General features: G+C 45.6%; 1 protein-coding gene across 20 annotated transcripts in view; it reads left to right on the top strand.

Moving 5' to 3' along the window:
• Positions 1-1,258, top strand: part of ARPP21 (cAMP regulated phosphoprotein 21) — a 242,753-nt gene extending 241,495 nt beyond the window's left edge. For all 20 annotated transcript variants that reach the window (XM_028751232.2, XM_028751230.2, XM_028751234.2 and 17 more), the window contains one exon: positions 458-1,258. In XM_028751232.2, the coding sequence (XP_028607065.1) occupies positions 458-718 (261 nt within the window). In that variant the 3' untranslated portion in view covers positions 719-1,258. The remainder of the gene's footprint in view (positions 1-457) is intronic.
• Positions 1,259-13,777: the final 12,519 nt, after the last annotated feature.

Genomic DNA, 13,777 nt, shown 5'->3' on the forward strand with positions numbered 1-13,777 from the left:
TGATGCCTAGTCCAGTATTCTGATTTTAAAGCCATATTCTAAAAGAATGAAAGTCTTTTCCACTTCAGTGAGGCTATTCCAGAACTAATTAGTTCTGGAATGAACTCTTATGCAAAGAGAACTGAGTTATTACAACTATACATACTGGACTACATTTTAATCAGCTCAGCTCAGCACCATATATCATTACACATTCAGTTTCCCATCTTTGCTGCTTCCTTCTCCCTACCTGTCAGCCCAAACATACAGGAAACAATATGTTCACTTCTTAAATTCTTCAGCTACTGGTGAACTAGTGTGCACCCCAGTCTAAAGAGCGGGCATTTCATAGAACTGGAACAGACATGAGTTAAAGGTGGAGACCAATTATGAAAGAAAACAAGACAGAAGGAAAGAAAGCTTGTTAGGAATTTTAGAGACGAGTATGAAGACCCTAAATTTGCTTCTTGTCTTTTAGGTGCCAATGACCCAGGGTTCTCAAGGACTGCCACAACAGTCGTATCAACAGCCACTCATGCTACCTAATCAATCAGGTCAAGGAACACTTACAGCCACTGGAATGCCTGTTTACTGTAATGTCATACCTCCTTCCCCACAGAATAATCTCCGATTGATTGCACAACACTGTCCTTCTAATAATGTCCCACCAGTTATCTCTGCCAACTGCAGGACAAACTGTGCGAATATTAGCAATGCTGGATGGCAGGTCAAGTACTGAAACTGTGAATCCTTAGTACCAATATATAAAAGGTAGCTGGGTTTTTTTGTTTTTGTTTTTTAATGACGACTATCTCATGGCCTTCAAACGAAATGAGGAACACAACAAGAGTTATCAGTTGAGGGCAAAGAGTCAGTGCTGCTGGAAATATGTAAAAACAACAAAATGTAATAAGTTGTTCTCGCTGGTTAATGGTGCATATTTTTGTCATGTCTGCTAGGTCTGCCTTTATAGCTTAGCTAGTGACATGAAATCATTGAGGTAAGATTTTTTCCTACCACTGAACACCACTGTGTAGATTATAATATCCCTAATTCAGATTAGTTTTGTACTTTGTGTTGAGTTTGTGAAGCAAAAAGTATTTAAAAATATATAATAAAACCACATTGTACCAAAGTTGTAATGGACATTTAAAAAAAAAGCTGAATGGAAGGAATAATTTATATACACTATAGAGTTTTTTATGGATATCTACTGTATTGTAGTGTTAAATCACAATAAAGCTACTTGACCTCATGAAGAAAGGTCAGCTTTCTACTATCTGCTTGACTATTTATTTCACGCCTTTTCACTCAGGCTTCTTGACTAACTAGAAATATGAAATATAGCTATCAGTAAAACACCTTGCTATTCTTTTGCTGATAAAACTACATTGATATGAGATTCAAAGGCAAATACAAATTCCTTTGTATTTTGAAACAAATGCACAGATCTTGCCAGTACTGCTTCTCATGTTGATTTTGAGAGAGACACTCTTTGGGGATTTTGGGGAGAGATGCCTTTACCTGAAGAACTGATGAAATCTCATGCACAGGAGAAAAGTTGCTCAGTATTCTGCTTCTACTTCCCTTCCAGTCATGTCTAACAGTTCTGAGATATATCAATACGCTAGAAACCTCGTTGTCACACAAATCAGATTAGGCGGTAAAAGCTGTGCCTCAGTTTTATGCTGCAGGCAGGAGGGGTTCAAGTGAATGAATTTCCTCTATTTAAAAAGTGGGTGGGTGAGAGAAGGCAAGGTTATAATGATACCCTGAAATCACAGTTGAGAATTGGGGGTTCTCCATTCACGAAGAGCAAGTATGAGGTCCAGTATCCCTGCCTGACATTTCACATGAACAGGCCAAATACCCAGAACCTGCTCCATGATCTTCTTCAACATACATGGATTCCTCAGCAAACTACATTCAGGGTCCTCTGGAAGTAGAAAGTCTACAAACCACTGTGCTGTCTGATAGAAAACCTAATCCTACTGTGAGTGATGCTTGTTTCTATCGATGGGGGTGTGGGGAGAGGGACACTTGCTATGTCACCATGACAATTCAAGTACCAAATGTAATGCAGAGCAAGGACTGTACTCCTGCCAAAGTAAACAGCACCACAGGGGGCGGGAAGAGAGAATGTGGTTGCAAGTACACATATTCCCTCTGCAAAGTCACATTGTCTGCCTCAACTCTCAAGCAAAGAGGTACAATACTTGAAAGCAAAAGAGCTATTGAGGTTATTTCACAAACACACCATTTTTAAAAAGGATATGTGATTGGGGAGGGATTCGTTAAAGCTAAAGTAAGAAGCTTGGGGTTTGGATAGGGGCAAGTCCCGACTAGTTCCCTGCTCAGTCATGAAACTCTGCGGCTTGGCCTTTGACGTAGGGTTTCCATGAAGATATGCTTACTCTGAAGTCGGCCCCATTGAATTTATTGTAGGTTATTCCCAGGTATATCCAGGGGGTATACAGGGCCAGCCCAATACCTTCTCCTGCTTGAGACAGAATTACAAAAGGCACTTTCCACCCCAAATAAAGCTGGCTAGTTTGGCACCTCATAAAATCTCATGTGCATCTGCCCCAGCAGCAACAAACACGTCTCTCCCATATTGGTCTCTATAGCCACTGCTACCAAACTTTGCAGCAGTTTGACTTCACCCTCCATAGGCACACGCCTGCATTGCCTCCCGAGATAGATGAATGCCAAGAACAACAACATACAGTCGTACTTTGGGTTAAGAACTTAATTTGTTCCGGAGGTCCGTTCTTAACCTGAAACCGTTCTTAACCTGAAGCACCACTTTAGCTAATGGGGCCTCCTGCTGCTGCCGTGCCGCCGGAGCCCGATTTCTGTTCTCATCCTGAAGCAAAGTTCTTAACCTGAAGCACTATTTCTGGGTTAGCGGAGTCTGCAACCTGAAGCGTATGTAACCTGAGGTATCACTGTACCCTTCAACATTCCTCAGCTGAAAACAGGTGTCATGAGCGAGGAATCAGCTTCACCTGTTGAGCAGCAGCCTGCAGAGAGACTCCCCCTGCTACTGATCAGCCTTCTTGCTCCTGATGTGAAGCAGCTGGTTCCAGTTTTCTTAAGCCTCAGTCAGTTGCTGGAAACAACATTTGTCGTTCCTGGCCAGACCGTGCTGCTCGTGACCTTGGACTCTCGGCTTTCTTGACCCCTGGACTGTCTGACTATGTGAACCGAGATATTCCTCACCTTAGGACTGGACTGAACCTTCCATACAGACTCTGCCTCCAGGCAAGTAACCCCCCCCCCAAAAAAAAACCACCTTGGCTGGTTGCGCACCCGTGAGGGTGATGAATTGAAGACAGTGTTTTGGACACAATATGGGCACTTTGAGTACACGGGAATGCCCTTCGGCTTGACCAATGCGCCCACAGGCTGACCCACAGTCTTCGGTGCTCTTCTCCTGTGGGTACTACTCCTGAAAACTTCAACCAGCAGAGCGGAATTATGGCATTTGGGACAAAAAACAATTGGCTATTAACGTGGCCTTTAAGACATGGCGTCATTTGTTGCAAGGGACCCATTATCCAGCTGAAGTTCAGACGGACCATGGGAACCTAGAACATCTCCAGTCAGCCAAGTACCTGAGTCACCACCAGATCCACTAGTCCCAGTTGTTCCTCTTCGATTTTAATGTCACCTATATTTCCCGAAGCTAGAAACAGCGAAGCTGGAGTATGAGCGGTCTGATGATGCATTACATACGGCCACAATCTTGCCTCCTGCCATCTTTGCTATGGGCCAGGTTCATGGAAACTTTCTGTGGGAGCTGCAGGAGGAGCAACAGCAGGACGCCTATGTGCAGCACCAGCGGCAAGAATTGTCTGACCGGACTGAACACACACCTCGATATTGGACGGCGCACCAGGACCTGTTGCAGTTTTGGAACCGTTATTATGTGCCTCCTGGTCCACTGTGGGGAACTGTTTTGCGGTTATGCCATGACAGTCTTCTGGCAGGGTACTTCAGATGCTTCAAAACTCTTCTTTTGGTGGCCTCATCTTTGGGTTGACGTGGAGCAATATGTGGCCTTCTGCCCTGTCTGTCGGGCTAAAGACATCCCTGGCAAACCGGCAGGACATCTTCTACCTTTACCAATACCTAAACGGCCCTGGTAGACCATTTCCCTGGACTTTATCATGGACCTGCCTCAATCCCAAGGTGCGACTACCATTTTGGTAGTGGTGGATCCCTTGACCAAGATGGTGCATTCTGTCCCTAGCGCTGGCCTCCCCTTGGCCCAAGAAACTGCCGACCTCGTCTTGAGGGAACTGTTCCACTTGCACGGCCTGCCACAGCGTCGCGCGTCCGATAGAAGACCACAATTAACACTGCACTTTTGGTGGGTCCTTCTGAGGGGTTTGGGGTGCAGCTCCATCTCTCTGCCTACCACCCTCAATCGGATGGGCAAACAGAGCACATAAATGAGATCCTGGAACAGTATCTGCAGTGCTTTGTCAACTTCCATCAGGACAACTGGATCTCGCTCCTGGCAGCTGAATTCTCTTCTAACAATGCTCTCCACACTTTGACATTCCTGTCCCCGTTCTTTGCCAACTATGGGTTTCACCCCTGCTTCTTCTCCCTGCCATCATCTCCTTCCACACTTCGGTGGCAGATCAGTTTTTGCAGGAGCTGCGGGCCATCCACCAGGTTCTTTGCGAGCAGGTCCAACAGGCAATAGATGATTACAAGCATTTCACTGACCAACATCAGCAGGCTGGGGGGGGCCCTGGCTTGGTCTGGCTCTCCACCCGGCATATGCCCATCCAGAACCCTTCATGGAAACTGGGGCCCTGTTCCTCGGTCCCTTTCCTGTGAAGGTTGTGATCAACCAGATGGCCTACCAGGTCAAGCTCCCAGCTTCCTACAAGGTACATTTGGTTTTCCACCACGCCTTGCTCATCCCTATGGCCCCTGCCACTATGCACCAACCGGATGCTCCCCCTCCGTGGCCCATCCTGGTGGAAGGGGAACCAGAATTTGAAGTGGCACAAATTTTGGACTCCTGTCAATGGCGACAGCGCTTCCAGTATTTGGAAGACTCAAAGGGCTATGGCCCTGAGGAACACTCATGGGAAGATGCCTTGCATGTCCCCGGTTGGTCTGGCAGTTCCACCATTGGTAACCCCATAAGCTGGCACCCAGCCAGTGGGTTGGGGGTGCCTTGGGGTGGGGGATAGTGTCATGGGCCACGAATCAGCTTCACTTGCTGAACAGCAGCCTGAAGGAATCAGAGGCAGGGTGACTCCCCCTGCTACTGATCAGCCTTTTTGCTCCTGATGTGAAGCAGCTGCATCCAGCTTTCTTAAGCAGGGTTTCCAGCCTCAGTCAGTTGCTGGATACAACGTTTGTCGTTCTTGGCCAAACCTTGCTGCTTTTTGCTTCTCGTGACCGTGGACTCTCAGCTTTCTGACCCTCTTTACCCCACATCACCACCACCCCGAGCATTTCCTATCAGAAAAAGGGCGAGTGGAACCACCACACCAAAGGGACGTAGCACACACACCCTCCACTGTCTAGAGAAAACCCCTTAACCCCAATTTTATTTTATTCTTTGGTAAATTTACAAAAAGAGAAACACACACAAATTTTAGAAAGGGGGAATATTAGATGCAAATGCACACACAATTATTTTTTTTAAATTGTGCTCTGTGCCCCCTTTCTTCCTGCCCTGGACCTCAGTGGCAGCAGCCTCTCCTCAATGGGGTGCTCCCTCGCAGCCACAGCAGTCGTCTCTCAGGACAAGTGCCGCCTCATCCTCCCCCCCTGAGCTCGACGGCAACAACACTGGCAGGGGAAATAGGGACATTCCATGATCAAATCCGAAGCCAGAATGACTTTCGTAATTCCAGAACTGTCCCTGGAAAGTCAGGACACTTGGAGGGTCCCTGGACGTTTCACCGTCTATTGATCCCTGTGCCACCACTTTATTTCTCACTGTCACCACCCAGGCCCTACCTGGTACAATACTGAGTCCAGTCAGGGTTAAATTGGAACATAAACTTCTGTTTATTTATTGCAGTTTAACACACGTGTGGTTTCATAAACGGTATTGGTCCATTACAATCATGGGGTACCTATCCAGACCTATAACTTCTGCTACCTGCTCTCACTCACTGAACCACCTCTCAGATATTTACTTGTCTTCCTAGCTCCTAACTGTTCCTAACTCAGCTTATTTCACTACACTAACTCAACCTACCCACAAACTCTATCCTAATTCACTCCCACTCCAACCAACCACCCAACTCCCAATGAACTCCTCCTTTTGCCCCTCCCAGAGCTGGTTTTATAGTCCCTCTGACTCCACCCCCTGGGTCCTGAAGGGGTGCTTAACATTTTCTCCACCCACCAATTCTTAGCCCTAAATTGCTCTGTGCTACACACACACAGACACACAGTTTCAAACACATACATTTGAAACTGCTAGGGAGGAGCTGCTTGAGGGTGGAGGAACTAGGAGCACAGAAACAATATACAGGAAAATGATTAAGCCTAGACATCCCTCCTCTGCTGCAAATATCCTCCTTCCAGTTTTGTGTGTGTAAAAAAGGGTCCCCAGGCTCCCATTACACATGTTTGCATGTAATGTGTAGTTTGGGCCTAATTAGAAAGCAGTCTGGTATTTTCCTCATATTTCCACACAAGGAGATTATTACTCCGTGTTCTCCTTTCTTACTTAAAATTTTTGCAGAACACATACGAAACTTTAATCAAGATTTGTTAACTAATTTTCACAGCTATGCCTATGTCTGTTCAGTCTCTAAGGGCCAAACCTATTTTTATGTTGGACCAAGTATCAAATTGCACTTGCTGAGAAGAGGTGGAGGGGAATGGAGGAAGAGAGAAAGAGAGAATCTCTTGGGAGCTTAAAAAAATGGAGGTGGAAATGACCCCTTTAAAACTGCAAAGCCAGCATAAAACCCTCTCCTCCAGGCAATAAAAGGGCAATAAAAGCTAAGGGCAATGCAATAACAAAGTGAAACACTTTACAAAGTATAAATAATCCACACTGAACTGTACTAAAGAAGTCTCCAGAGACCCACTTAAAAAAGACCCTCTCTGTTATGGTTCTTCCCCTCAGGATATTTGGCATGGTCAAAAGTCACCAAAATTTGTATTATTGCTTCTTTGCTTTGCTTTTTTTAAATGCAGAATGAATTGCAACAGCCATAAAACAGACAGAACTTGCTACTTTGGCTTGCAGTAATTCCAGGATGGCAATCTCATGGGAGAGATTTGAGTAAGCGACATAGGCAATTTGAAAACCTATTGACTCGCATTTTCATTAGGCTGATCCAGTTTGAGAGGGCAGAGGTTGCTCTTGATATTTTCTCACTCTCCCACCTTGTTGGTCTAACTACATGTAATCATTTTTCCAGAGCTCCTGTTTGTTTGTTTGTTTGTTTGTTTGTTTGTTTGTTTGTTTGTTTCTGGTTTCTGGTTTCTGGTTTCTGATTTGATCCTGGAATATCCCACTGCTCCTTAGGACATCCCTATTTTCATTGGAGAAATGTTGAAGGGTATGGAGTTTTCTGATCCCCAATCCATCAGAAAGCAATCCTGTATAAGGAAGTTGTTGGGGTTTTTTTAATGTTTAATGTTTTATTATGTTTTTATAGTGGGACGCAGGTGGCGCTGTGGGTAAAACCTCAGTGCCTAGGACCTGCCGATCACATGGTCGGCGGTTCGAATCCCCGCGGCGGGGTGCGCTCCCGTCGGTCGGTCCCAGCGCCTGCCAACCTAGCAGTTCGAAATCACCTTCAGGTGCAAGTAGATAAATGGGGACCGCTTACTAGCGGGAAGGTAAACGGCGTTTCCGTGTGCTGCGCTGGCTCGCCAGATGCAGCTTGTCACGCTGGCCACGTGACCCGGAAGTGTCTGCGGACAGCGCTGGCTCCCAGCCTATAGAGTGAGATGAGCGCACAACCCTAGACTGGCCCGTACGGGCAGGGGTACCTTTACCTTTTTATGTTTTTATATGTGTTGGAAGCTGCCCAGAGCGGCTGGGGCAACCAGTAAGATGTGTGGGGTATAAATAGTAAAATTATCATTGTGGAATTGGGACGTCCCTATAATTAATCCGAGAAATGTTGGCGGGTATGTGACTGATGAAGGAAGGGAAGACCTCTGAGGGTGGAAGCCTGGGAAGAAATGGAAATGGCCAGGTGAGAGCTGGGAGGCTCCACGCCCTTTTGTGTGAGAAAAGAGTTAAGATCTACCCCTGATAGAGGGCTCTTTAACGTATTTTATTTTTCTCTGTCTTTTCCCTCCTATTTTCTTTCTTCATTCTCTTCCTCCCTCTCTCTCTCGTTTTTTCTTCTCTGCTTTTATCTAGATTAGTTTGGTTTTTATTCTATTGTATGTTCAAAACTTTCAATAAAATCTCAGACTCTCCAAGTGTCCCTCTTTTCCAGGGACAGTCCCAGATTTACAGAAGCTGTCCTGGTTTCTGATTTGATCCCATAATGTTCTGCTTTTCCTTAGGATGTCCCTATTTTCATCAGAGAAATGTTGGAGGGTATGGCAGAACGTCCCTATTTTCATTGCTCATGGAGTTACGTGACTCCTGAGCCAAGGAGATGAGTAACTATACAACCTTTAGAAGACATCTGAAGGCAGCCCTGTAGTGGGAAGGTTTTTTAATGTTAAATGTTTGATTATGTTTTTATATATTCTGGAAGCCAACCAGAGTAGCTGGAGCAACCCATTCAGATAGGTGGGGTAAAAATAAAAATAGTAGTAGTAGTAGTAGTATGGAATAGGCAGTGGCGTAGCATGGGGGGTGCAGGGGGGGCCGGCCGCACCGGGCGCAACATCTGGGGTTAGGGCAAATCCACAGGTTAGGGGGCGCAAATCCACGGGTTAGGGGGCGCAAATCCACGGGTTAGGGGGCGCAAATCCACGGGTTAGGGGCGCAAATTACTTGCCTTGCACCGGGTGCTGACAACCCATGCTACACCACTGGGAATAGGACATCCCTACTTTCATAGGTAGAAACGTTGGAGGGTATGGGATGGCTGAGCCATTGCTACATAGATAGGGCGATGAAGTTGCAATGGGCAAGTCAAAGCCCACAAATTGTTCTTCCTAAACGGCCTCGGTTCAGTATACCTGAAGGAGCGTCTCCACCCCCATCATTCTGCCCAGACACTGAGGTCCAGTGCCAAGGGTCTTCTGGCGGTTCCCTCACTGTGAGAAGGGAAGTTACAGGGAACCAGGCAGAGGGCCTTCTCAGTAGTGGCACCAGCCCTGTGGAACACCCTCCCACTAGATGCCAAAGAGGGGGAAAACTACCAGACTTTTAGAAGACATCTGAAGGCAGCCCTCTTTAGGGAAGCTTTTAACATTTAACAGACCATTGTATTTTAATATTTTGTTGGAAGCCACCCAGAGTGGCTGGGGAAACCCAGAGAGATGGGCAGGATATAAATAATAATAATAATAATAATAATAATAATAATAATAATAATAATAATAATACCAGAACTTTGCATGTGATGTCCTGGCTCTTAACTAGACTACTGTAGTACACGTTACATTGGGCTGCCCTTGAAAATGATTTAAGAACTGCTGGCACAGCAATGCCAAATTTAGGTAGTTCCCCACACACAGGGCACTGAGCTCAGAAGACGCAAAATTGAGAATATCCATTTGAGGGTGTCAAATGTTCGGCTTTCACAGGGCACCATATTACAAGAGATTACCAAAATCTGCCCCTGACGGCAGCACACGTCTTGGCAAGTGCGGGCAGGAGAAGGCATCGGGGGACCAGCCAAGATTCAAGGCAGAGCAGTAAGAGACAGAAGAGCAGCTGTGACAAAACATTAGCGTTGGCGTGTCAGCAATGTGCTTTCGTCACAGTGAAACTGCTGGCCAGACAGGACAGATAATGTGAGCACACACACGAGAGGCATGGTTGTCCAGAGTAGGGCAAAGACTGTGGCAGCAAAGCCCAACAATCCCAAATCTGGAGTCCATAATCTAAAATAATATCCCAGTCAAGAGGACAGGAATGGCACTTGGCACTGTCAGCTAAGCTTATAAACGATGACGTAAGGAGATGGCATTCTTTCCCACTCACCCTCTCCAAACATAGTTTCTGTGTCGCCTCTAGCCAAAGCCCCATAAACAATGTTGGGTGATAGTTTTACTCAGAGTACAACCATTGAAATTAATGGACCTAACTTTAGTCAAGCTCATTAATTTCAGTGGGTCAACTCTGAGTAAAACAGTCAAACATCACCTGTCGGCTTCCCAAGTTTGTCTCCACCTGGCTGTTATAGACAGCTCTTTCTACAGATTTATTGTCCATGTGACTGGGCATACAGCCCATTTCAGGGGGCCCTATCCATTCACCTAAATGAACGCGACTGTGTACTTTTCGTTTCTAATAAATTATGCACATAGATAAAAAGAAAACACTTCTCTTCATTCAAAAATGAACATCATTTAAAGAAACAAAATGAAAGAAAATTTAGTCATAGAAATTATAAATATTTTCTTCAACATTTCTACCACACACAAATTGTTTGTAGTCACATCTCTGAGGTAATGATATATATACTCAGGGACTTGTCAACCACACGGAGCCCCGCTTCTACATTTACTACAGGTACCTCCAAATCTGCCACCATCTACGTTACATGTTTAGAATCTTCTGCTAAGTTCTCCTGATATTAGGAGATTTCCAAAGAACTACCGCTTTTGTTAAAAACACATATTGCCCCAAACGCACTGACAAATCCACTTATCCAGAATCCACCATTGTGCTCAACGCACATAAATCAGTTCACATGTGGGACACCTTCTCACACTTAAGGCACTTCCCCACAGTCAGCAAATGCGTAACCGGTGGCGAATGTGTCCATCAGGCATACCCACAACTTCCGCACATGCTTTTAATGTGCTGAGAGGCCATTTTTGGACAAGAAGCAGCTCTAGTCAAGGGCTAGGGAACCTGTGGGCCATCACCACTGACCATTTGGCTGTGTTGGCTGGAGCTTATGGGAGTTAGAGTCCAGCAGCATCTGTTCCCCATGCATGCTCTTGTCTAGGAGAGCAGTCACTAAGGCTTGGTTCACACATGCCTGACAGGATGCCTAACTGCAACATCAAATGATGACTGACATGTGTGAATGACCTATCACATATCTAGCACCCCACTCAAACCTTTGAAGGTATCCAAAATTACCTCAAACAGAATGCTTCCAGCTTTAGATTAGATAGGTGGAGGATCCGAAGGTCGCTAGTAACGGTCAATTTGGCTCACACATGTCACTTTAGGTGATGTGTAATGAAGTACTGTATATGACATGATATATTGGTGCAAGTCTCAGATTATGCCACCAGACTGAGAGATTCCAGAAATATATATTTCGTAGGTCTAAGAATGACCAAAAATATGAGTCTCCCTAACATACCTGACTCATAGGCCTAGCTGGTATCTGGGACTCAGAAAATGTCATTTACTGTCAGTGACTGACTTAACAGATGTACATTCCTGTCAGTCACTTTTTTGTTTACATCTACCCTTGGTTTGCAACTGGCTTGTACTGACAGTCTTAGGTAGGCAACTATGTGACCTTACGACCGTTCAGAGATGGCTTTCGCATGGAAGCATCTGTCACAAACCCAGCCGGGATAAAATAAGTCCGCAGCTCTGCAGCTTGCCAGGCTGATGATACTTGAGACAACATTTGTTCCCAAGTCACGCACATTCTGGACTCTTGTTCTCATGTGGGGAATGGGGAGAAATATATTTGATGAGACAGCACTGGACCATCGTGCCTCAGCTGTGAGACTTATTTGGCCACCTTCCAGGGCTAATATATGGTAAAGGATTAGAATACACATAATGGGTGCAGCTCAACTTTGAGGCGATAGGATCTTCCTACATAAAGCATGTGGGGCAGCTCTGTGGTATTGTTTTCTCTGTTCTAATACAGTTTCCCTTGGGAAACGCCAATGGATTAGCAACTCCTAGAATGCTTACAGCTGACCCACCCACAGAGGGAATCTCTAGTGTGCAGGGAATGTGGGATCGGACTTGAGACTGCTTTTCATGGAGATGTCATACATCACTTACTGTCTTTAACACAGAAATACCAAGACAGGCAGAGCCAATCAGAATAAAGCAATTTGAACAGAAATTAGAAGCAAACTATTCCCCCTCCCCAGTAATTCTAGCACTCTAGTTTCACACACACACACACACACACACACACACACACACACACACACACCAGGCAACTGATGGACACCTCAGAGATGAGAAAAGCAACAGCCTGACCACTAATTTGTATATATTGTTCTTGGATGAAAGTAAATGACAATCTCTGACAAAATCTCGAATTGTTCCTATTGCTAGCATGCCCTGGGTTTAATGCACAGATTAATACTTGGCCAGTTTTCTGTCCCCGAGTATTACATTGAACATTAAACAAGCAAGCTAGAATCTGCTGGTCCAATACAGGCCCGGCGTCAGCATTTGCTTGTTGGCAGCTGCTGGGGCTCCAATGGCCTGGCTCATTACACCAGGCAGCTGGGGCTGGGAGCCATCCATCATTTTAATTATGCCCACAATGCCTCTGGCATAGCACTGCTCCAGGGCATTGTGAGAAATGAGCACAGCAGCCCCTACGAACGTTGGCTAGTAAGCAGGCCTATGTACAAGGGGAAACCATGGGAGGGCACTTTGCTACAGACCACCTGAAACCAGACAGCCCCGGTTCAAATCCTGTTCACAAAAGCATTTCCACAGTCCTATGATCCTAAACCTCATTTAACAAGATTTATATACTGCTTAATCAACAAAGGGATGCGGGTGGCGCTGTGGTCTAAACCACAGAGCCTAGGGCTTGCCAATCAGAAGGTCAGCAGTTCAAATCCCTGCAACGGGGTGAGTTCCCGTTGTTCGGTCCCAGCTTGTCAGGTGCAAGTAGATAAATAGGTACCGCTCCGGCGGGAAGGTAAATGGCATTTCCGTGCACTGCTCTGGTTCACCAGAAGCGGCTTAGTCATGCTGGCCACATGACATGGCTTTACGCCGGCTCCCTCGGCCAATAAAGCGAGATGAGCGCCACAACCCCAGAGTCGTCTACGACTGGAGCTAATGGTCAGGGGTCCCTCTACCTCTCTAATCAACAAAACCCTCTAAGCAGTTTACATAAAACAAAAGGAGGACATAAGGAGAGCCCTGTTGGTCAGGCCCAAGGCCAAATGTGGTCCAGTGTCCTGTTTTTACAGAGATTTCTGGAGGAAGTCTTTATTTGTGGAGCTGGTTCTTCCTGTCCAAGTGCAGAACCTTACATTTGTCCCTACTGAAGTTCATTTTGTTAGCTTTGGCCCAGTTCTGTAATCTGTTAAGGTCATCTTCAATAGCACATGGCACCATCACAAAGCATTTCAACAGTGGCCATATTTGGAGACTAGCAAATAGATGTTGCTTGTGGTTTTCCTCTCCAAGTTAGCGGGAAGGGTGTTTGAGTAGCCATCCCTGGCAGCTATAAAATGGTCATAACTGCCAGAAATATTGGGTTACATCCTGTGAGGTGCTGAGATGTGCTTGCAATGTACGGTGCACAGCAAAAAGCTGTGGTTGCAAATATCCCAAACTACCATATACTGCAATGTGTGCAAACTGCAAATTGTGGAATTGATTTGTGTATCGGTTCATTTCTCTTGCAACACACAAACCAATGTTCAACACAAAATTTTCAGAAAATGGAATTCTATTGACTTAAAGTGATCAATGTGTGTG

Source organism: Podarcis muralis, chromosome 12 (genome assembly GCF_964188315.1).
Source record: "Podarcis muralis chromosome 12, rPodMur119.hap1.1, whole genome shotgun sequence".
In the NCBI taxonomy this organism is placed as follows: domain Eukaryota; kingdom Metazoa; phylum Chordata; class Lepidosauria; order Squamata; family Lacertidae; genus Podarcis; species Podarcis muralis.